The 23,314-nt window shown below is 45.7% G+C and overlaps 1 protein-coding gene across 6 annotated transcripts; it reads right to left on the bottom strand.

Moving 5' to 3' along the window:
• Window positions 1–5,763: 5,763 nt before the first annotated feature.
• Window positions 5,764–21,744, bottom strand: SF1 (splicing factor 1). 6 transcript variants are annotated; one of them, XM_081842434.1, is made up of 13 exons: window positions 21,187–21,744; window positions 18,975–19,121; window positions 13,984–14,059; window positions 11,291–11,443; window positions 10,577–10,666; window positions 9,862–10,045; window positions 9,574–9,689; window positions 9,381–9,488; window positions 8,798–8,978; window positions 8,144–8,420; window positions 7,852–7,908; window positions 7,582–7,744; window positions 5,764–7,079 (listed from the first exon to the last, which is right to left on the bottom strand). In XM_081842434.1, exons 1-13 carry the CDS (start codon window positions 21,677–21,679, stop codon window positions 6,824–6,826), a joined length of 2,301 nt encoding a protein of 766 aa, XP_081698560.1. In that variant the 5' UTR covers window positions 21,680–21,744; the 3' UTR covers window positions 5,764–6,823. The 6 variants fall into 6 exon arrangements, with proteins under 6 accessions (XP_081698560.1, XP_081698558.1, XP_081698561.1 ...); XM_081842432.1 differs by having other exon boundaries at window positions 7,586–7,744; XM_081842435.1 differs by having other exon boundaries at window positions 7,586–7,744; window positions 7,852–7,903.
• Window positions 21,745–23,314: the final 1,570 nt, after the last annotated feature.

The raw sequence follows: 23,314 nt of genomic DNA, 5'->3' as shown, positions 1-23,314 counted from the left end.
CTGAAGGGAACCTGCAAAAGCAGACAAAAGATCCAACAGGGAAGCAGAAGAAGCTGAAATCGCAACAAGGGAGCATCCCAAAGTGTAGCAAAAGAGAGAAACTGTGAGAAACTGTGGCGAGAGAGGTACATTTTTTTTCCACACATGGTGGTCCTGTAAAGAAACGTTCACCTTCTGGTTCGTTTTCAACAAAATACAGTCGTACCTTGGAAGTCAAATGGAATCTGTTCCAGAAGTCCGTTCAACTTCCAAAACATTCAAAAACCAAAGCAGGAGCTTCCTGCAGCCAACTGGAAGCCACGGAAGCCCCGTCAGATGTTCAACTTCCAAAAATTGTTTGAAAACCAGAACATCCAGGAGCCGATTTGTTCGGGAGCCAAGGCATTTGAGATTCAAGGTACGACTGTAGGTCAAATAACTATTTTTTTAAAAAATACAGACGAACCCTCAATTAGCTCTACTATCAATATTTGATGATTCTTCTCAAACTATCCTCATTAAAGATTTAATAGTTTTTTGCATAGTGGCAGCTAGGTTGGTAACTGGAAGACATTGGAAGCAACCCCATTCAAACCTACTGTTTGGTACAAGGAATGTTGGCAAATTGCTTGAAAGGAATATTTAACCTTTAAGGTGAAAGCACAAAGAAAGGGGCCAGAAGCAGGGAAGTTTTACATATGCATGGTACAAGTTTATTGAATATGTACAGTAGTTGCATCCAATGGCATTCTTCATCCTCCGGCTACCCATGGAACTTTATGAACAACAAACTTTGGTTATTTAGACAACAGAGAACAGCTTGAACATTGATCACTAACAACTGTGAAGAGAGTTTACTTCTTTACAATAACTTCTTGTCTCCTGGAGTTATGATGTTCACTCTTTCCCACTTGCTTAGTTTACATTGCTATTGTTATTGTAGTTTTTGTGTCATTGTATTGATTTTATGAAATACTTGCAATATATAAAATCTAAATTATTTTTTTAAGGTGTCTTTTTCCCAAGCCATGAGGAGTCATATTTAGATCTTCTGCACCTATCAGATCTCAAGCACAAGACTGTGGCCGGTTTCATACGCTACACTTTTTACAAGGATAATTTGCAAACCATATCAGATCTAGAGGAGGCCAGTGAAGATGGTGAGAAGGACATGGAAACAAGTTATGCGAGGAAAGGGTGTTGACAACCAGTGACCTAGTTGGGGGTGGGCTCTCTCCCTGGCTGGGGGGTCAACAAGCAGAGGCTGTGCCACCATCTGTTCTAGCCTGGGTTCTCTGCACTGACCAGAGGTTGAACTAGATGGGCTTCAGGAACCCGTCGGACTCTTATGACTTTCTGCATCTGTGCTATGGCATCAAACCCACTAATGTCACACCTGTTCACATCTGGAAACATTTTTGGGCACTAATAAATGCCTCACTATCCCAAGAGAAAGAGGAGCTGATGCAAGGGACAATTAACAGCACACAACACCCGGGCCAGGGAAATGGCCTTGATGGGCTGGTAAGGACAACAGGCAGCCTCCTGAAAGGGGAGTGGCCAGCTCTTCTCATCCCTTGCAAAGCTAATGGCTCTTGCTCACCTCTCCACCCCAGACATTGTCCTGGTTGGCACAGGTGCACTTTGCTCACCTCCTGCTGTGCAAGGCATCCCAAATTTAGCTGGGGCTGAGCTTGAAGTAACAGGATTATGACACCTGGCACCTGCAGCCAGAGAAGGTGGGGGCTGTAGCCTGCTCTTGACTTTCCTTTATTGGATCTAGCTGATGAGATGAGGTCTCCGAGACTGACCAACTGATCAGCCAAGCCAGCTCCTGCTTCTCCTTGCAATATTGGGGGTGTATCTGCATTGATGCAGGATGAACACAGGGAGGGGTGGCATGCACAGCACTTGGGTTGTCTTCACAGCAGGAGCAATGGCATCCTCTGCGGCACTTGCCAGTGCCATGAACTTGGAGGATTTGGAGGACAAGGCCTGGTCTGTCGGTAACCAGGCCAGGAACAGCCAGTCACCTTCATGGCTGATGAGGGATGTGAGCCCAGGTCTAGGCTACTGTTGAGCTTCCTAAATTGTAGAAAGAAAGACACTTTCACCAGCCCCAGAGCCCAAAGACACAGGAGCACATCAAGACCACTGTCTGGATCAACCACAAACCTCAGATTTTTGCCCATGTTATCCATGGCGCCAATATAAAATTCCCCCATTGCTCATTTCTGATAATGTCAAAAGCACATTGCCCCAAGTAATACTTTAGATCAGGAAGGATGTGTGTATTTGTGTGGTTGCATTTTGAAGCATCCACTAGTGAGATGAGGTGTCCAGACCTATTTTTTGCAAATAAAACTTCAGCTCCTTATTCAGGGTGCTCCCTCTGCTTGTTGAATGCTTCAGTCCCATCAAACTGTGCCCAAGATCACAGCAGTAGTCATGACTAAGGTTTGCATCAAAAAGATTGGTGAGCCTTGCACCCTAGTAGTTTGGGTCTCACTGAAATGAAGTATTGAAAGGTTGGCCTTCCCTAAGTTGTCCCGTTCATTTAAACAGGAACTAAGCACAACTATGATAGGGACGCCGGTGGTGCTGTGGGTTAAACCACAGAGCCTAGGGCTTGCTGATCAGGTCGGCGGTTTGAATCCCCGCGACGGGGTGAGCTCCCGTTGCTCAGTCCCTGCTCCTGCCAAGCTAGCAGTTTGAAAGCACGTCAAAGTGCAAGTAGATAAATAGGTACTGCTCCAGCGGGAAGGTAAACGGTGTTTCCGTGCGCTGCTCTGGTTCGCCAGAAGCGGCTTAGTCATGCGGGCCGCATGCTGGTCGCTGTATGCCGGCTCCCTCGGCCAGTAAAGCAAGATGAGCGCCGCAACCCCAGCGTCGGTCACGACTGGACCTAATGGTCAAGGGTCCCTTTACCTTTAAGCACAACTAACTTAAGTCTGGATCCAACCCACTGAGCCTTCACTGCCAAAGCTAGCTAGGGAAAAATTCCAGTGGACAGGAAGCCCAGTGTCTCAAGTCCTCCCACCCTCCCAGATTATGCAATGCAAGCATTATGCTGCAAATCTGCATAATTTATACAAAACTCAGCATTTTGGGACAGTTGCTCTAAAAGCAGACAACACCTAGCCCCCACTTCAACCACTTGGAAGGAGGGGATAAAGAGAGCAGCTCTGCCTGCCAAGAATCTCAGCTTTAAGTAATGTGTGTTACCTTAAGCTTTACAATAGTTGGCAGGATGAATCATTTGCCTCTGACCGGCATGTTGTTTAAAATGAAGATTTCAATACCTCTGGGAACTGTGCACATGTAGATTTGCCAACTGAGGAAAACCTTGATGAGCACCTGGTAAAGTGGGCATGAAAATTGTGCCATTATCAGTCATTACAGCAGCACCTGCCTCTTTTTGATGCTACAGACTAGTGTAGCTTCTTCTCTGGGAGCAGTATTCTTTACGCTTACATAAACATGGCAGTATCTTAGAAAGTCTGAGGAGGACCAGAAACAAGGAGTGGCAGGGGGAGCAGGAGAAGTAAAGAAAAATAGGACTCAAGCACTCAGCAACCTTGTTACCCCCATACTGTCAGAGTAAGTTATGCAAAATTTGCTTACATAGCAAAACCTATTACACTGACTGTACTACACCGAGATGGCCTGCAAAGTTAATGGGCACGAATTGGGGGGGCGGGTACTGAAAAGCAACTGGTTTTCAAACTTCTGCTGGTTAAGCATTACTTGGTCTGAGAGTTCAGTATTTCTCTGCACAAGGCAGAGTCCAGTTGAGTCAGTCCCCAGTAGATAACGTTGACTCTGCAGTGTGAATCTCATAACCACCCACCTCAAAAGGTGACAGGCCATTAGGTGAACTGCTTCTTTCAAACTCTAGGAGCTTTCAGATGGCAACTTGAATCTTAAAGAGTTAAAGAGCAAAGCAAGGAGGGAGCTGCATGCCATGAGACTTCGCCCAAAGGTCAGGCATAAAGCTAAACAGAGAGCATTGGGTGACTTGGCTGGAGATGAAACCTGATCGGTTTAGAAGCCTACACAAGCCCTTAAGGATTGCAGACCCTCGCAAGCCATGCCTGCCTGCCCCATCTGACTTGGAGGGCAGATTCTTCTGCACAGGTGTGCAGAATCACACTTAAGCCCATTTTCTGTAACCCTAGTGACAGCTTTAAGGCAGGTCCCCATCAAGATAGCAAATGGGCCACAAAATCTGCATCACAATTTTTTACAATTCTCTTTATGGTTTGATCCTGGAATTAGATTTTTTGTCTTCTAGGAACAAATAGAAACTGCATTCAAGGCCTCCCTTACAGAGGGGTTGATCTCACACAATTATGTAACCACATAGCTGCTGCAGCCAGGATTTGGCAGAACACTAGACAACCTGGGTAGCTTGGAGCAAACTGTCTCCATAGGAAAGTCTGGCCACGCCATTTAAGAGCAAAGTGTGGATTCCAGGACACTTATGGGTGTTTTATCTCCTGTGCATTTTGAACCTGCTTGGGAGGTGAGCTACCTCTCAACTCCTGTGCTTGAGGTGGAAGACACCCCCCACCAATACGACGGCAATGGCTCCCCAGCTCAGCTCCCTGGGTTTGTTTCTTCCCCATATCCCAACAAGGTTTCTTTCCAGGATTATATTAAAGTACACAAAGGGAAGAGAAAGTGGTTTATGATACTCCCATTTGCAACTCAGAATTGACAAGAGCAGCCATCTAGTTATGAATAGGAGTGTCTTGCAGTTGGTTTAATACCACCTTAAGTCACCTAAATAAATGTTAAATATGCCAGTGCTTTTCTCCTAATTGATATTCTGACCCTCATATGCAGACGTGAAACAGGGTGGGGAGACCTTATATTCATGGGGGAACAGTAGCGGCAAGTGTACAGCCAAACAGCTTTGCCAGTTCTTAACCAAGATGTCTCTTTCCAAGTAAAGTCTGGGGGTGGGGGGCAGTGGAAGAGAAAGGAGGAACACAGCATCCCAACAGTGAACAAAAATGGTGGGCATGCATCACCATTTTTAGCATCCCTCGCAACTGGCTTTAACTGCTGTCTCTGTGCAGCGTAAATGCTGTTAAACGGCTGATTAATACGGGGACACCAGCATACTCCTTAAGCCTCAGAACAGAATGTTCTTGCTTGGAGCACTTTTGTATTCAGGTGACGCACAAAGACACCAACAGCAAATTGAATGGGTGGAAACGCTGCAGGAATCTGTTGTGGAGAGGACAGACTTCACACTCGCTGGAGCCACCAAAGCAGCAGCAGAGGGGACTGCTCAAAAGGACCCCATTGCCTCAGATGCTACACACACACACCAGCCACTGGCAGGCATTAATGAGCTAGCCAGAAGGCCTCAAGCCTGTCCAAAGTTGTAACTCTGTTTTAGAGGAAGTGAAATCCGTAAAAGGAGAGGGAAACAACGCCAACACATTCAGGCAGATCAAGGAGATTCGTAATTTCAAAGATGAAATTGACTGGACTGTCCACATGCTTCTACTAGTGGACAAGAACAGCGACTGGCAAGAGTGGGAGTTGACAGTGGATGAGGGCCATTTGGTAGAACTTTTCCAAGCAGAAGTGACTCACTGATAACTCCCAGTAGCATACAGAGGAAGAGCCCTCTGGCTCAGTAGAGTATTCTCAGGACACATCTAGCTGATGTTGTAGAACTTGGCCCCCACCTACTGGTAGCAGCAAACACCCGAAACAGAATCCTCTGCTCCCCCCACCCTTTAAAGGAAAGGGATGCACAACAAGAACTATTTTAAAAGCTGCATTTAATTGGAACCTCCCTTTCACTGCTCTTTTATTCTTACACAAAAAGCAATTAAGAAAATGGTTACAGGAGATCGAATGAAGCATTTGTACACACATCATTGTCAACAAAAATCATTCAATCTAGGGGCGGGTCCACCCCAAACCACAAAACACTCAAGGCATGTAAAAAGAAAAGAAAGGAGTTTCTAGGCAGATGGACAATATCAAAATGGACTTCAAAAGAGATGAAGATGCCCTCTCAATTGTGACTTCATATTAACTACTCAACGGGAGTAGAGGAGGGCCTAAAGCCCCCACTCCCAGTTTCAAAGGAGGGCCCACCCTGTGAAGTCTGCCTTTCCTTTGCTATGGAGAAAAGGGGAGAAAACTGGCACTCCCCGTATCAACTGCAGTGCATGCGACGTCCAGCTTCAGAGAAAGAAATCTACGGAAATAATCCATTTGCTTCTTTAACTCTACTGACAAGACTTTTCTGTGATGGGAGATACATGTGGCCATGGAAAACTTGTGTCTCTTAGATGAGGTTAAAAATCTAATTCTGTAAGAAGAACTTAAAATGAACAAAAACCACTGTCCCACCCCAGAGGGCAAGGCAGGTAGAGCTGCATCTAAACACAGAAGGGGCCTTGCCACCGTTGCTACCACCATGGCTAGACCTGGCAGTTTCACATGGACTTTCCCAAACTTTAGGATGGTGGTGCAGACCTCACTTCGTGGGATGGGGGGGAAAGAGACTCAGCGCTAGTGTCCTGATGGGCAAGTTCTGCTACTGAAGTACACCAGTCAGTCATCAAAAAAGGATTCTGACAAGAGTCACACACCTCTCTAAGTACAGAGTAAGGAGGGGAAAGAGGAACACACACTCCTCATGTGCTCCTGGCTGGGTTTCAGAAGTCTCCCCTCCAGCTCCTGGCTCCAGATTGGCAAGAAAAAACTGTATAGAAAAACCATTCTTCAGTTCTGTGGTGGGGGTGGTGGGGGAGCAGGGGGCATGCCAAACGGTGGCAAGGCTGGCACTCCAACCCCCATCATGGTGACAAAATTAGTAGGGTCCATGGGAGGCGGAGGAGGGGGAGGGGCGTACATCATGCCCGCGGAGCCAGGCGGCGGGGGCGGGGGAGGAGGCGGGGCCCCGGGCGGAAGCGGAGGCTGGACCCCTGGAGGCAAAGGCACCATGGAGGGGCTGCCTTGCATCTGTGGGGCCCCCGTAGAAGTTGCCACCGCCGCCGCTCCCTGCTGCTGCTGCCATGGAGGGATGGCCCCGGTGCCAGCGCTCGTGGTGGTGGTGGTCGTCGTATCTAGGATTTAAAACACCAAGTGGTCACCCCAAGAGCTCAGAGCCAAGCTGCTCCTCCCTGCCCCGCATCAAGCAGGGAAATGGCCGATCCAACCTTCTCCAAAGAAGAAAAAGACCCAGCCCATCAACAATCAACCCATAGCTAGGATACTGCTCCAATCCCCACTGACCAAGGTGGTTCCCATTTAAGATATGCCAGCTTTTCTGCGACCTTTCCCTAAAAAAATTGGCCAAGGCAAGGAGAAGTCAGGCCCTGGAGGCAGAGGGGTGGCCAATTGAGGAACCTCCTGAGGAGCCAAGCTCAGATAAACATGTAGCTGCAAATCAAGGGGGAAAGAGGCTTATTGCAGGTGCTGAAGGCCAGGCTAGAGGTCAACAACTTCCCCCAAGTGCAAGCAAGGCACAGAAAGAGAGAGGGAAGAACTGGCCAGTGGCCACCAACCCACATTTAGCTTGCCCAGAGGCAGGTCACAGGGGTGCAAAATTAAAAGAAGTGCTCTTACTCACTTTGCTGCCATGGCAAGGGAGTACTGCTGCTGGGAGGCGGGGGTGGAGGCTGCTGCTGCTGCTGCCATGGGGGAAGAGGACCAGAGGGAGGCGGGGGAGGCTGACCACTGGGTGGAGGGGGCGGAGGGGGCATCATACCCATCGGAGGCGGCATCATACCTGCAAGGTCAGAGCCAGAAAGATAGTTAAGTAGAACCAGGTAACACCCACATACATGCTTTGTGCGCCCCACCTCAATTTGAAAAAGAAACAAACAGGTTGCTCACCTTTTCCTTGGAGGCGATAGACCCCAGAGCCCACTGGCGCATTGCCCAGGTACTGATCTTAAGGGAATGAGAGACCATAGCTTTAGCAACAGTTTGGAATGGATGAGCTCCACCAGCCCAGGTCCTCATGACGAAGTCAGCCGCCAGCAAAAATAAACGAGACTGGGCTATGGAAGGGCAAGGCTCATAAGCCCATGAGGCTGTACTGAGGTTGACCCTACCCATTCCCAAGATCGCCAAGGCTCACCCCCCTCTCCAGTAGGCTCCCCATGGTGTTCTGGATTGTACTCACCCATGTGATGGGGCCCGGGGGGACCGTGAGGATGTGGTCCCTGGTTCATTGGTGGGTTGTGAGGCTGCATCCAAGGTGGAGGACCGTTGGGGTTGTGCTGCATTGGGTGACCCCCATGTCCTCCCATATTTGACATGTGGTGGGGGAAATTGTGAGGGCCACCAGGCCCTCCAGGTCCCCCTCCTCCTCCACCACCGCCTCCACCTCCGCCGCCACCATGCATGCCATGGAAGGGCCTGTTTTCAGAGGGGCCAGAGTTCATCCATGGCGGGCGGTTCTAGGAGAGAGATGGAAACGAGAAGTTATTCCAAGGAGGTAAGAACAAATGAGGAAGATCACAGGCCATGTACACTCTGCACTAGAAGTGAATTCCCCATCGGTCAGTGCAAAGTATCAAATCCTAACCCCTGTCCAAGGGGAATATCTGCTCACCCCTCACTACAGGATTATGAAATTTCAGTAATAAGTTACACTTATTACTTCCACATAACACAAAGTCTTCCTGGACCATAACAAACTCTTCTGATGTCCTGCCAGGCACACTGGCTCAATTCAATCCTATTATTCCTTTTCAAAATACTTGAAGAATCTACTCATGTCTTCCAATCTGCCCTCACCAAGACCTTCCACCTAGAGAAGCCCATGACTACTCACAGGAGGTGGTTGGTTGTTTCCTGGCCCCGAAGGTCTTGGACCACTTGGCAGTGGTGGATTGGAAGGTCCAGAAGATGATCCCACCAATGCTGGGACAGGAGCTTCTCCCAACTCAGCCATCAAAGACAGGTATTCCTTGTCCATGCGTGCTTTATCCTGGGCTGACTGGGGGTCTCCAGGCCTGGAAGGAGAAAGCCAGTTACAGAGGCCAAGATCCTAACTGCAATATCGAAAACACCCAAGTCCTGAGTTGGACAGTAATCCTCCCCTCCTGGCCAATTATGGGTATCTTCACTTCTACCAGAAGCTATTTAAGGCACCCATAGAATTGTAGAGTTGGACGAGACCACAAGGGTCTTCTACTGCAGTAATCTTTTTGCTCAACGTGGGGATTGAACCCACGGCCCTGAGATTAAGAGTCTCATGCTCTACCGAGTGAGCTATTCCAGGGATAAAACACCTACATTAAATCTTCACACTTCAGAGGAAGCAGATGCTCACACCTTGTCACAGGCATGATGCCCTGCTCCTCACTCTGGAGCACAAGCAGTGCAATTTTCAGGCCTTCCCAGCTGAGGCTTACCGGGCAAATTTGCAATCTGATGCAATGTGGCCAGCTCCTCCACACTTAGTACACACAGTGGTGTTGGTGATGCTGCGAGTCTCAGTGTTTTGCCATGGACGCAGAATTCTGAAATGGGACAGTAAGAAGAAAAGATTGTAACTGACCTGAGCTCCTTTCCAGTGGGCAAAATTGGGCACTGACCAATACGCACCTGTTGTCATCTTCACGCAGTGTCCCATTGAGGCGGGCCAGTTCCCGCAGCTGCATCTTGCGCAGATCATTCTGGTCCTCTGGAGTTTCAATGCCTTGCTTCAGAATGTTACGGATCTAGAAGAGGAGAGGAGTGCATGTTGCTCTATCATTAAGATTGGATCACTGGTCGGATTGGATTACCATGGTCCTTCCAGGGGGCATGCAGGAAACTTCCAAAACACCCACCAATGCATGAGACAGGGAGGATCACACAGTGTTTTGTTGCTTGGCCCTCTGTGTCCTTTACCTGTTCCACTGCCTTCTTCACATTCTCCATGGTGTTAGCTGTGACCAAAGCATGAAGTGGCTCATCCTCACCAGGCAGCATCTGGCCATCTTTCCGGCCCACCTTCCCTTCTTTCACAGACCCTTTGCCTCTGATCATAATCTTGGCATTGCACTCCTTCTCAATGTTCTTCAATGTGTTCCCTCTAGAATGGGGAGAACCCAAATCCAAGAGTTGAAATCAACAGCCAACACTCTGAGTGTCTTCAAAAGAGAAAAGGCACTCCCACCACTAACAGCTTCAGAAACAAACAAACAACTAGGAGGCTATCTTGCTATCTTGAAGGCAGGGGGAATAAATTTCAGTGATAAGGAAACAACATGGCTAAAGGAACCTAATCCTATTGCTACTGTACAAGGTTTACAAAACAGGTTCCAAGGATCAGCCTTGCCTCATAATTAAAGTCTTAATCATTCAGGAAATATTGTGGGGAGAAACAGAAAATTTACAGTATGCCTGCTGAATTTACTAAGGATGAATAGTGAGACATTAAACTAGACATTTTATCTGATCAGAGGAAAAACTTCACGAGCTAAAGCAATTCTCACATATCCAACATTCTACATCACCACCCCTTGACATCAAGACCATTTCCCAAAACCTTCCCATGATTCTGGACTTGCCACTTCTCAACTCTTAATTATCCACCCTCCATGGAAGAAACACATGCTCTTACCTGGGTCCAATCAGAAGCCCAACAAAGTTAATCTCAGGATATTCATCCTGTGGGATCATCACCTTATCACTCACTCGAGTTGCTGGAGGTCTGCGAATGATTAGACAGCAAGTGTCATGCGTGGTTGTCCCCAACAACAAACCCCTGCCAAGCTCAAACTGACAACCCTTGAAAACAATTCAAAACAAAGAGGCCCTGGGATAGCACCAGTTGAGAGGCCATAATCAGTTCATTTATTTTATTAAAAATGCTATTACTTGTTTTTTAAACACACCTCAAAGTGGTTATTGAGCAAATGATTCTACAATGGCTGTTAATTTTGATAAAATACAAACCAGACCACCTAAGATTTTCAGACACCCTGTTGAGAGTGCCCCCACCTTTCGGGATCTGGTGAGTGAAAATGCAGAGCAGGGTCTCCTCAGCTGCACTGCCTCACCTTCTGAGCTCTCTTTGTTAACTTTTCAGATATCCAGATGTGTTTAGGTGACTGCCGAAGACCTTTCAATTCTTTATTTTAATGGTATTTGACTGACTATAATGTCATTTGCTGAGTCTTCTTAAGAAATATCTTTTACTCAGTTTTGATTTATGTGAAATCCTGCTAAGCAAGCTCAAAGTGACTGTGAGGCAAGCTAGATCCATTTCAAGTAATAGGCTGGGCAAGAAAGAAGCTACCCCTAACCCCAAACTTGTCTTTCTCCCCCAGTTTACTTGTAATCAGCTGGTGGCTTGAAGTCTGGGTTGAGAGCCACCATCTCTGTTATCAGGTTGTGCCTCTCCTCTTCCAGTTTCTTGCGTGTACGGAATTCACGGGTGTTCAAACGCTTCCCCTCGCTATTGTAAATCGGTTCAGGGGAAGGAGACCTGCAGAGGAACAATCTCCAGTTATTTCTCATGCAACTGAACCCTTGAGGCTATTTATTAAGTACAGGCTTCCCCTCAACTCTAGCACAATTTAGAAAAATAAAATGAAATAAGAGACCACAGGAAAGGAAGGTGTAAACTCACTCATGCCCATTAATGCCTCATGGACAAGGCGGCTGTAGCAAACCACTGCCTGCTACCAGGAAGAAAAAAACTGGGGTGTTTTATTGGGTAAGGAGGGGTGCAGAAAAGGGAGTGGGGTCACACACAGCCATGACAACAGCTCTGCCATGAGTGTGCCTGTTGTTAAAAAAGGGAAGGGGGGCAGGGAAGATGGAGAAAGTTGATTCACACAAAGAACAAACTTTCCAACTTCATTATTCCATGGAGGCAAACAATTAGAAAGAACCCTGGTGCAGGAGGCAAATCAATAAAGAATTATTCATGTTAACCCTGGACTTTTTAACATCAGAAAAGTAACAAGACAGGTTAAGCTTCTATCAAACCCTTTCTGGCAATACAAATTATGTCTATTTCACTGGCACCACGTGGACGGGTCAAGGCTTCTGTCCTGGCTTTACCTCCATTTTGCTGGCTGCATCAAGGCCGACTGAACCTGTTTACTGTGTTTAAGAGTTAGAGAACTGGGGTGGGTACAAGTTCAACAAGCCCACCTTTCTCATGCCACAGTCTGGGCCTGTAAACCGCTAGAGACAGACCTGCTTTCTCCATGTAGTTTAGATGCCCAGAGGTTCTAACAAATAAAAATGTTATAACTAAAATTAAAAAGAGTCAGTTTGATTTATCACAGCTGCACTTGCGGTAAAAAAGCCACACTCTTAGAATTTTGCTTAAGTTTATGGATCTTTTTCCAAACATATTGAAATAAAAATTTAGAGTTAGCTGCAAGAAGGGAAGAGATATTGGTCATGTTATCAAAAAAAATACATCCTTGAAGTAATCAGAAACCTAAACCTTGGGATTTTAGTTAGACAATCTTTCTTTCTAGTTGGTTAAAGGATTGATTAGAGCCAGTTGATCCCAATGTCTTCTCAGCCTGAAGTGAATCATCAACACAAGAATATGAAATAAAAAGGTCAGATTTTGTAAGGAGTGATCACATCTAAATTACACCTCCGTTTCTAGGACCTGAGAAGGCTTAACAGTCCCAAAGCAATGTGAACAATTTTATCTCCCCCAGTCAGCATTCACTAATAAGTTTAAAATAAACCCATTCACTAGCTGAGTAGATCCTTTTAAACACAAAGACATGGGTAATTAATAAATTGATGGTTCCAAGATTAAACCTTCAGGAAATGTTTAACGCTGAATGTATCTAATAGCTTCATGCCTTTAGTAAGAGCTGTCTTTCTGCAAGCAAGTGAGGTAATTCACTTTTACTATATGTTAATGGCATCATGTATTTTAGCCAGTATGGTCTCAGTTCAAGAACATCTTACGTATATATGACAGTAGCTGCAGGCCCCACTCCCACCCCACATTCTGCATTAACCTTCTGTTACATTAAGACCCAACACCTCATGTTACTCTTCTAAAGCACAAAAATAAGGCATATAAATCTGCTCCCACCAAGAATGAGTTCACCTGTCAAGTTTAACCCAAAGCCCATTATGGGAGTCCAAAAGGTATTCCTCAACTGTACTTTTAAAACTAAAATAGGCAGTATCAGGCCCCATGAACTAGAGCTGAAAGCTCTTTTCTTTTGCAAGACGTCCAAAACTACTGGCAGCCTCACCATGTTTATTTACGGTCCCAAATAACTGTTTCAGTTGGGCCAAATTTAAGTGGAAAGTGTATTCCACTTCAAGAACAAGAATTAGTTTACAAGTTGTGCAACATGCTATAACACAACAATTTCCTGATTATACCTTCTGATAAAGAAATTAATGTTTACAAGCCAATTAAAAAACGAATCAAACACAGAAGTTATTTTGTTGGATGACACTGAAGCCCAACAAAACCACAGGTGTCCAATTCGGCATACTGCAGGTGCAGTACTGCTTGGGCCCCAAATCCCAAGATATTGGCCAATGCTGTGTAGTAGCTGCTACCAAAGAAATTGGTTAGTACCCATCTGGTTTAAAAACCATGCTCAGCCACCACTTGAAAAGTACTGTAAAATCAGCTGTCAGAAAAAGTTTCCAGGCTGCTCAGACTCAGTGACTGTGCTGAGGATTCCTCAGTGTGAACCTGCGAGAAAAACCTCTGGACACTTGCCCAAGATCAGCACTGAACAGGTTAAAATTAGTTGGCCACCATATATGTATCTTTTTCTTAGGTCGGGTTAAATAATTGCAAACTACAGACTTAGAAATCCTCAAGCAAGGATGGAACCTTTATCCCTTTCTGGTTTTACCTTCCCTAGCAAGTAAGATCTCAGCTACCATCTCTGACAAATTAGACCACTGAAGACATTTCATTAGGAAGAAATTGCATTGAACTGACATTATGATGCCACCAAAAAATTATTGAAAAAGGTAAAAAATGTTACTGTCAGCTGGTTAAAACTGTTTCCCAACCTGTCCTCAGGGTTAGGGGGGATGCCCAGGTCTCCTGTGCGCAGTTTACGAGTCAGGTCTTCTATCTGCAGTTGCACTGGAAGAAACCAGGTTAGGAAAGAAAAAAGGATGGAAAAAAAGACAATGTTACCAAAAAACATCTCAAATCTCAACATCAAAGCATGAAGAACTGGAGAATTTGCAAGGGATGACTGATACTTCATCAATATAAAGATCAGGAGACCCTACAATGTTATTTCAGTCAAATATGTTCATCAGGATTCCAGAACAGTCCCTCATTATTTCTAGCAAGTATTCAAAAAACATTACACATCAGGAAGCAAAGCATTCATCTGAGAGTTAGCAAAAAATAAAATATCTAATCTTTGTGAATCTTATTTCCAGCCTACTGAAAGATAATCATCCCAACTTTCTATAATTGGCATTGGACAAAGACTTCTAGTAGGAAGCATGGGCATCACCAATGCTTACATCTTTTAAAACATCAGAACCATCTTGCTTTGTTATGAATGCATTGGTCAATCTAAGATGGAACTTTGAAACTGCACAGATCATACCCGATTAGCAGAAGTTGTCTCTTTCTTGAGATTCTGTCATATTGGCCATGCTTCTGCATGTATTATGTAACCCTTTGCTAACTAGCAAACACTAAACACTGAACTGCATAATTAAAGGAAAGCATGCTTTAATTTTCTGGTTATCCAATAATGCACAAAGACAACTGAACACCCAGTACTAACAGATGTCAAACATGTACCAATCGATTTTTACACCCAGAATAAAAAAAAATTACTCTGGTTCATCCAACATAGCACAAGGATTAGTATTTGCTCAACTAGTGAAGAGTATCAAAGGCAGAGCAGCAACTGGTTTGGGATTCAGAACCGAAGCCCCTTGTTGAAGCAGCTTTGTTCAAGTCTCCCAGACATCGGTCAGGCTACAATGGAAGAAATGGTTTGTAGACTGCGAGCCAAATCACTACCAAGCAAAGGTACACCCACACCCATATTAATAAGAGACTCCTTATACATGTAACAGAACATAGAAGATGCAGATAATCCAGGCTTGACAAAACCTATCTCCAGGGCGCAGCAGGCCTGGTGAGAGAAGGCCACTCAACACCACACAACCCAGCTTCTCATGAATTGCTGAGATCTTAGAGGAGGCCTCTATTTCATGCTGAGCTTTGGAGGTGGAAAAGGGTTTCTGTATACAGGAGAGGGAGGGCTGCTCTCCATGTTGCACTGAGCTTTGGGAAAAACAAAAGCAGCCACTTCTGCTTGTTCCAAAGCCTAATATGATGAGACACCACCAATCCCTCTTTCCATAGGCCTCTGGCACACAAAGGGGGGGGGGGGACAAGCACAAATAATGCTGGCTATGGAGCCATGTCAAATTGTGAGATTCCCCTGAAATAACTGAGAGTAACTTTGGAAGATGCTATAAAGAGCCAAAACACAAGCCAATGAATTGAGGCTGGATTTGAGTCAGTAAGCTGAAGCTGAATCCTCAAGAAGCAGCAGACCCCATACTTTGGGGTCAGGTAAACTGCTGGATACTGGAGGCTCAGGTGGCCTTGGTGGCTAGGAATGCCTATTTCCAGCTTTGACTGGTGCACAGCTAGGACCCCTTTTAGCCTGAGATGAATTAACCACTGCACTCCATGCTCTTCCAGACTGAATTATTGCAATGCACTCTACTGTGTCTGCCCCCTTAAAGATGACCAAGAAACTTCAACTGGTCCAAAATGCAGTGACCATATTGCTGGCTAGAGTTCCACTTAGAATGCACATAATACCTGCCTTTAAAGAGCTGCATTGGTTGCCCAATTCAAGGTGCTCACATTAGCATTTTAAAGCCTTAAAGAGTTTAGGCCCCCAAATTCTGCAAGAGCAACTCCTTCCCTAAAGATGCTCTCAGGTGTTGTGCTCAGCATACGGAGGCCCTCTTGGTAGTTCCAACACCCTCAGAAGTTCAGACATGATGGCCCTGATGAGGTCGTTCTGTGCAGCAGCCCCCAAGTTGTAGAATTTCCTTCTCAGAGATGTGTCTGGCACCTTCACTGTACAGTGGTACCTCAGGTTACATACGCTTCAGGTTACAGACTCTGCTAACCCAGAAATAGTGCTTCAGGTTAAGAACTTTGCTTCAGGATGAGAACAGAAACTGTGCTCCGGCGGCGCGGCGGCAGCAGGAGGCCCCATTAGCTAAAGTGGTGCTTCAGGTTAAGAACAGTTTCAGGTTAAGAACGGACCTCCAGAATGAATTAAGTACTTAACCCGAGGTACCACTGTATATCTTTTGTCGTCCCCTGAAGATGCACCTCTTTACTTTGGCCTTTGACGCCCAAGATAAAATAATAGAATGAGCCCTAAACGTATTTAATTGTAAACTGTCTTAACTGATTTTAATATTGTATTTTTATATTATTGTGACATCCCTTAAAATTAAATCCAACAATGCCAGAAAATGCAACTAGCTGTCAGTTTCTCCAGCCACAATCTTACAAATGAGATATTAGGTGGTTGAGCGTTGTACATACATCAAAATATAATGCATTCCATGTGTGAGCCAAAACCAACAGAAAAATTGGTACTAAAAGATTTCCTTCATTATTTTAGACATTGGCAAGCCTTATCTAATCAATAATTGAAAACATCTAGATTCTTCAGTTGATGTTAAACGTGAAAACAAATGTGGGGCTGAAACACTATTGGACATTAAATATTATGTTATGGAGACATAAGAGAACTGAAGGAACAAATATGTTACTTACTGGTGATCACACAAGACATATTATGAACATCATTTGTGTGTCACCAAAGCTTCTCAATGTGGATAATAACTGAGAAAGCCTGCAGTCCTCAGCAAATACATTTCCAAGAATGCAGAAAACAGCCTAAAGTTCATCAGCCAATTTTTCTCCTCCAGGCCAGGCAGTGTCTAGCTCTACTGTAGAATCTCTCTCAAACTTTGTTCCCACTTATTCATCTTAAGTAAGAGACATGAAAAACCTTCAACAAGCTCTAATCTCCAGTTACTTCTTTATGTTTGATCTCCTTGAAGTAAACATAATTTGAAAAGGTTCAAGCAAATCAATCACCTGTTGAAATCAATAGAGTTGACCATGGCGAAGTTCAGAACACGTTGGAACTTATTTCCAGAGCTTGCTCACAAGCAAAGCTTTGGTTTTTTAAAAATTGTTTTTCCTTTATTGAAATGCTGCAATACTATGATTTTTTGACACTGGTATTTCATCTCTCGCATTAATGGTATATTCTCTTTCACATAGAAGGAGCCTTCCTCACTCCCTTATTACAGATGTGCATGTACCTTTGTGATAGTATTTAGGCTCAATAAACGTGACACGTTCCTCTGCCTCTTTACCTAGTTCTGTTGTGGACTACAAGGCCCATCTTCACCATACCAGTTAGTTAAGCAAATGGGGCACTCGTATCTTCGCATAGACTGAGAATTCTGACCCAATTCTATCCATTTACAGACAGAGCTGTTTGTTAGCAGAGTCTGACAGAGCTGCTCAATTACATATCAGAATTTATTTTTAATGCATTTCTAAACCAAATGGTTCAACAGCAGGGCTGCTCTCTTTGATCATTTCAAGCCAACCATTCTTTCGCCCACATCGATTCTCTACCAGATCTGTAAAAACTATTAAATTAGTACCAAGTTACTGTTAATAAGAATATAAGGTAGGGATCAGGTAGTGTAGCTTGGTTAAGCAAAGCCTAAGTAGAAATATTTTTTAAAAAAAACAAAAACAAAAAAAACACTTCAGAAATGTTAAAAAATGCAGTGCAGAGCACAAGGTAACAACCAGCTTTTCCAACTTGCATTAAGAGGCACACCTTTTCAATACAGAAACTTTGACCGACTCAAGAGAGAACATTCTGCACTGTATAAACATTGACTTAACCTTGAAAATTGTGCAAGCCTTTAGAGCAGTAAAGCAGCTCTCAGCAGTATTATGGATAGCTATACATTATATATCAAAATTCTCAGTGATTTATGCATAAGAAAGGAGTTAAAGCTTATTGTGCAATCCTAATGAGATGAACAGTAATTAAATGGCCTTATGTTCAGGGGAAAACCTTGGTTTATTGAGATGGCAAGGACTGTACCATGTAATGTAACACCAGAGCACACTAGAATGATTTTAGTCGGAGTACTGATCAACAGTCACAAATAAACAGTCACAACACGTTTCTCAATACAAATAATGCAAATAACATTCTCTGTTCCACATACATTTATTATTTGTCACTCCCCAGTATCATTTGTCACTCCCCAGTTTTCACAGTTAACAGTTCCAACATCATGATTCCCACAGAACCGAACAGTGTCTCTTTCCCAGCAATTGTGTACGTGAGTACAGATCCACAAACTAACCTAGCGAAGCCCACCCATCAAAAATCAGAAGTTAGGGGGCTCTCCCTGCTTTTGAGTGGCATCAACAATCTTCACCACCTTGGAGTATCAATTTTAGCTTTAAAGTATTAGCATAGCAACATAAGAGAAAGTCAGAAGGGAACCATGGTTAGGTTAGTTTACAATATTCCACTGCAAAAGAGGTACTTGCTTCCAACAATACAGCTTGAAAAGGGACTCTTAGTGTTCTCTGTTAGCAGGGAGTCTGTGAAGCTAATAAGAGACCCTCCTGATTAGATTTTAATGGCCAATTAAGTAAATGTCAGCAAGTTTCATTCCCCAGCACCTCAAAGGACTTTAGCTTTTCTACTGTGCCTGTGGAGGACACTCTTTCACCCAAACAGTACAAGGAGCTAGGATGGCGCACAATTCACTCTGAGCAGAGACATGAATATTCATCTATTTTAAGAAATGAAAACAAGGCCGGAATAACTTGAGCCCTTAAAAGCACAATTTTTAAATGCCTCAGACGCACACAACCAAAAATAGTGTCTGGATCAGTACTGACACGAACAAATGAAAACAGGAAAAGAACGAGTATTTACCTATATAAGCTCTCTCTTGTTCACGGGTAAGCCCAGGAGGGATAACTGTGGGCATTCCAGGGATGACAGTCTTCTGGTCCATGGTATCTTGGTTCCATCTACTCCTCTTCCTCTTTTTATTGGGAAAATCTGCAGACAGATAGGTTTCTTTAAAGGAACAGTTAATAAGTGTCAAAGTTCAATTTGGCTTTAAGGTACCTTTAGTTAGCATTGTTCAAGCTCCCCACCATGGCATATTATTATTATTACCACCCCACCCTTTACTATCAGGTCCCAGGGTGGGTTACAGCAATTTAAAATTCAATATTAAAAACAATTATTATTATTATTATTATTATTATTATTAAGTAGTAGTAGTAGTCAGGGGAAGAGTGACAAGGTCCTGAAAGCATATCACAAGCGCACACAGCGTAAAAAACCATCTCTATTCTTTCAATGATCAAGCTCCCACACAGATAAAATGGACAATGGGGTCTCTTGCAATCTGGGAACCAACTCTTTAGTTCCTTTGGATTTCAAAGTCATTTCAGTTTAGGCATGCTGTGTCTCTTGAACAAGCCTTTTCTTCTTTTTATAACTTGGCTAATGCCTGTGGCTTTTAGGTGAGCATGCAGTTAATTAATCTTACTAAAGACTCCAAAAAGAAAGCAAGAATTACATGCCCTTTCAACATTAATACACAATCCAAAGTCAAACTGCGAAGTACAGTAATATATTCTCAGAGATGAAACTGTTGCGGAGCTAAGACAGTGCAAAAAGGGATACAGAAACACCACACAAAGTAGCCTTGCCCCCAGATTATGGACGCAAAGCTACTACAGTACTATTTAGTTCTAGATCAGCAAACATTTGGAACATGAGAGCCTACTACTTATTTCTCCACATACCCTGGTACATATCTCAAGTAATTTGCTTAATTATTAAACAGTATCTGCACCAAATGAAGCACTGCAAAATTACATGAATGACAGTTCCTTCAGATGTGTAACATTTTCCACAGAATTACAATCTACTTACAAGACTTTTTGTCTTATTCCAAGATTTTGAAAATGATTTTTCCTGGAGAACATTAAAATCAGGGTAAAATTAACTGCCCTTAAAAATGATATGAGTTAGAAAAACAGAAGCTTTATTACGCAATTCTTTTAACAGTCCTACAACTAGGCTGCATTTTGTCCATCCTTATCCACAGGGAAACAGCCAGCTTTTTCAAAGGCACCAACACACCAGATTACACACTTCCCTTAAACCATGTCCACTGTTTCCCAACTAGAAACCTCTCTCAAACCATAATAAGCACAATTATATTTGTTTTTATAACACATTGATTCTTCTCCACCCCCCATTTTAACCTCACAACAATCCTGAGAGGTAGGTTGATGAGTCCAAGGCCACCCAGTGAGCTTGGAAATTTGATACTTGGGTGTTCCCTGTCCTATTATTATTAACAGTAATAAAGCCACACCAGCATTTTATTTTTCGTTCCTCTTTCATTCAATCCACTCCTTCTCTAGCTCCCTGTGTTTAATGTCACGCTTACTAGAATCATGTTTGTAAACATAACCCGAAGGAAATGAGATGAAAGGGAGTTCAAAATCCCTCTATCTGGCTTCATCCGTGACATCTGGTTAAGTTCTCTGATGTGCAGCTAGCTCTTTATGAGTTAAACTTGGTTTCTTTTTCTTTTAAATTGAGTTATTACATTTGACCAGAAACCCTAGCCTTATGTTCCTGTTACAGGAACATAAAAATCCCTAAAATAAGGAGCACTGAAACTACCATTAGAAGCTGCAGAGGAACCACGTGGCAATCCTATCCCGAAGGGCCACGTCGCCTGTTTTACACACAGCCTGGTGTGGCGGCTCAGGAGAGTGTCTTTTTGGAGAGACCGGCGATCAGCCTCTGGCCCCCGCTCCTCCTCCTCCGGAGCGATCTCGGGACAGTCACTTTCTCACACCCCTCTAGCCCAACCTAGCAGCGTTGCTGTGATGGCAAAGGATGCCTCTCGAGCCAGCCTCTCCCCCGCGCGTTTGACCTGCTTCGCATGGAGACGGGGGAGGAACTGCCCTCCCCTCCATTCTCAACCTAGCCTACCTCAAAGAGAAAGAAGGCCTCTTGGACAGCGAGGCATTCATACCAACAGCGATCAAATAATAGTAATAAAACGTTAGGCGGCGCTGGCGGCCGCGTGCCATTCCTCCCTCCGACTTGCCTTGGTTCCCGGCCCCGGCCTGTCCGCCCTCGTCCTGCTGCTGGAGGTGGTGGAGGTGCTGCGGGCCTTGCGGCGGGGGCTGCTGCTGCTCCAGGCCCAGCGGGGGCTGCGGCGGGGGCGAGGGGAAGCGGTACTGGCTATACTGGGCCTGTTGAGCCTGCTGCTGCTGCTGCTGCTGCTGCTGCTGGGCCGGCGGGGGCGGCGGCGGGGGCTGCTGCTGCTGGGGAGGCGGCTGGGGCTGCTGCGGTGGCGGCGGCGGCGGAGGAGGCGGCGGCGGCGGTGGCGGCGGGAGGGCGGCGAAGGGGAAGGCGGCGGCCGCCATGAGGCTGGGGATGGCGGGCTGAGGCTGGGCCTGCGCGGGGCCCGGCGGCGGCGGTGGAGGCGGGGGCCCTTGCATGACCAGGCCCGGCGGAGGCAGCGGGTAGCCGGCCTTGCCCGGCGGCGGGGGCGGGTGGAGCTTCCCCAGCGGCGTCGCGTTCGCTCCAGTCGCCATAGACGGAGAGACACACGCAATGGCGCCCGCCGCGATTTCGCGAACCTTCCACGCCAAAGTCTCCCCTCACAAAGGCGGGAGGCGGCGATTGGTCGCAGGACCCGTCCTTCGCGCTCCCGCGCACTACCCCGTTGGGCAAGGTTCTTGTCGCTCAGCCCGCGCCGTGAGGCGATTGGAAGAAGGGCGCGTTCGCGGGAAAGGGATTGGCAGGAAGGCAACGGAAAGGCAGGACTGAAGTGGATTGGGTCTATCGGTTGTCGCTCAGCTATAAACCGCGCCGCCGTGGTCACGGATTGGCTGTGAAGCACGGTGGGCGGAAAACGTAGCTGAAAAGTGGGAGACTCGAAACTGCGAGGAACTCTGATTGGTTGTACTTGAGCCCCTCCCTCCCCCCGCCTCTCGGGTTACTACGCTTTCTGCGTTTGCGGGAAGGACGTTCAGAAGGGATGACGTCAAGGAGCTCGTTATCTGTCATTGGATAACAGTTTAAGGTGGCCGGGGTGGGGTGAACCTTTGGTTCAGAGAGTTTATTAGCAAGGAGCTGAAGCGGCTCACTTTCCCAGCGCAGAGGCTTATGGGAAAAGCAGGAGTTTGAGTCTGCGGGGTCCTCAAAGGATTCTGGGAGGCTCGCCTTTTAAGTCAAGGCCCAAGATAGAGCAACTCATTTCAGTTTAACACGTTATCTCATGGAAAAGCTCTTGGGGGCCACATTCGAGTAGTGGGCGGGGCTAGAGGGGGTATGGGCGTGGCTTGATTTAAAGAACCCACCTTCATTCAGTGGCCTATGATATGTCTGTATTTGTATTTATTGCAGGACTGGGGAACTTCCAGTCCAGGAGCCCCACGGGGCCCACTAGGCTGTTCTGGGGACACCCAACTGCCCTGCACCTCACGTCATTCATGCCTTCCATGATGTCATACATGCCCATGTGGGAAAGGACAGTGCTTCAAAGGAAGAATTGGGAGCTTTAAACTGTGTTCCCAGTTGCTCCCAGTGCTTGCAAGAAGGGAGTGCATTTGGCTCCAGGAGGGGAAACTGGGATGTGATTTACATGTAAGCCGCCCAGAGTGGCTGGGGAAACCCAGCCAGATGGGTGGCGTATAAATAATAAAATGGTTATGTGTCCTGTGCCAGCCTTACTATTTATCACCTGAGCAGGGGCTGCCTCTTGACTGAGGAACTGTCATTTTTTGGGTGAACACACTCAGGTGGTGTGGGTGGTATCATGGCCACCCCTAGGCTTGCAGACCTGCATGTTCATTACCCCTGTGGGGGTTTCTGGCAGGTTTTTCAAAATGTCATAATCAGTGTGCAGGGTTTGTTCAGGAAAGTGCTTCTCAGCCCTTTTACACTTGGGTCCTCCCCAAATTAGGTGGTGGAGAACTTCCATTCTGTGGGCTAGTCTCGATCAATCAGGGGGTCCAAATTGGCCAGGGAGGCCTTTCCCTCCCAAACCACCTGTCAATCATCAGACATCACTGGTGGGACAGCCAAGGGGTATGGTTCAGTCCTGCTGGGAGCTCCTTCACTGGCATATTTATTGCAGAAAACATGCTGGTGAAGCAGACCCCTCTCCCAACCCATGGGATAACTATGACAAGTGGGAATGAGGGGCCACTGTCCATGGCCACTGA

The sequence above is a fragment of the Podarcis erhardii genome (genome assembly GCF_964252035.2).
Source record: "Podarcis erhardii genome assembly, chromosome: 15".
In the NCBI taxonomy this organism is placed as follows: Eukaryota; Metazoa; Chordata; class Lepidosauria; order Squamata; family Lacertidae; genus Podarcis; species Podarcis erhardii.
This window is presented reverse-complemented; position numbering and strand designations above follow the sequence as displayed.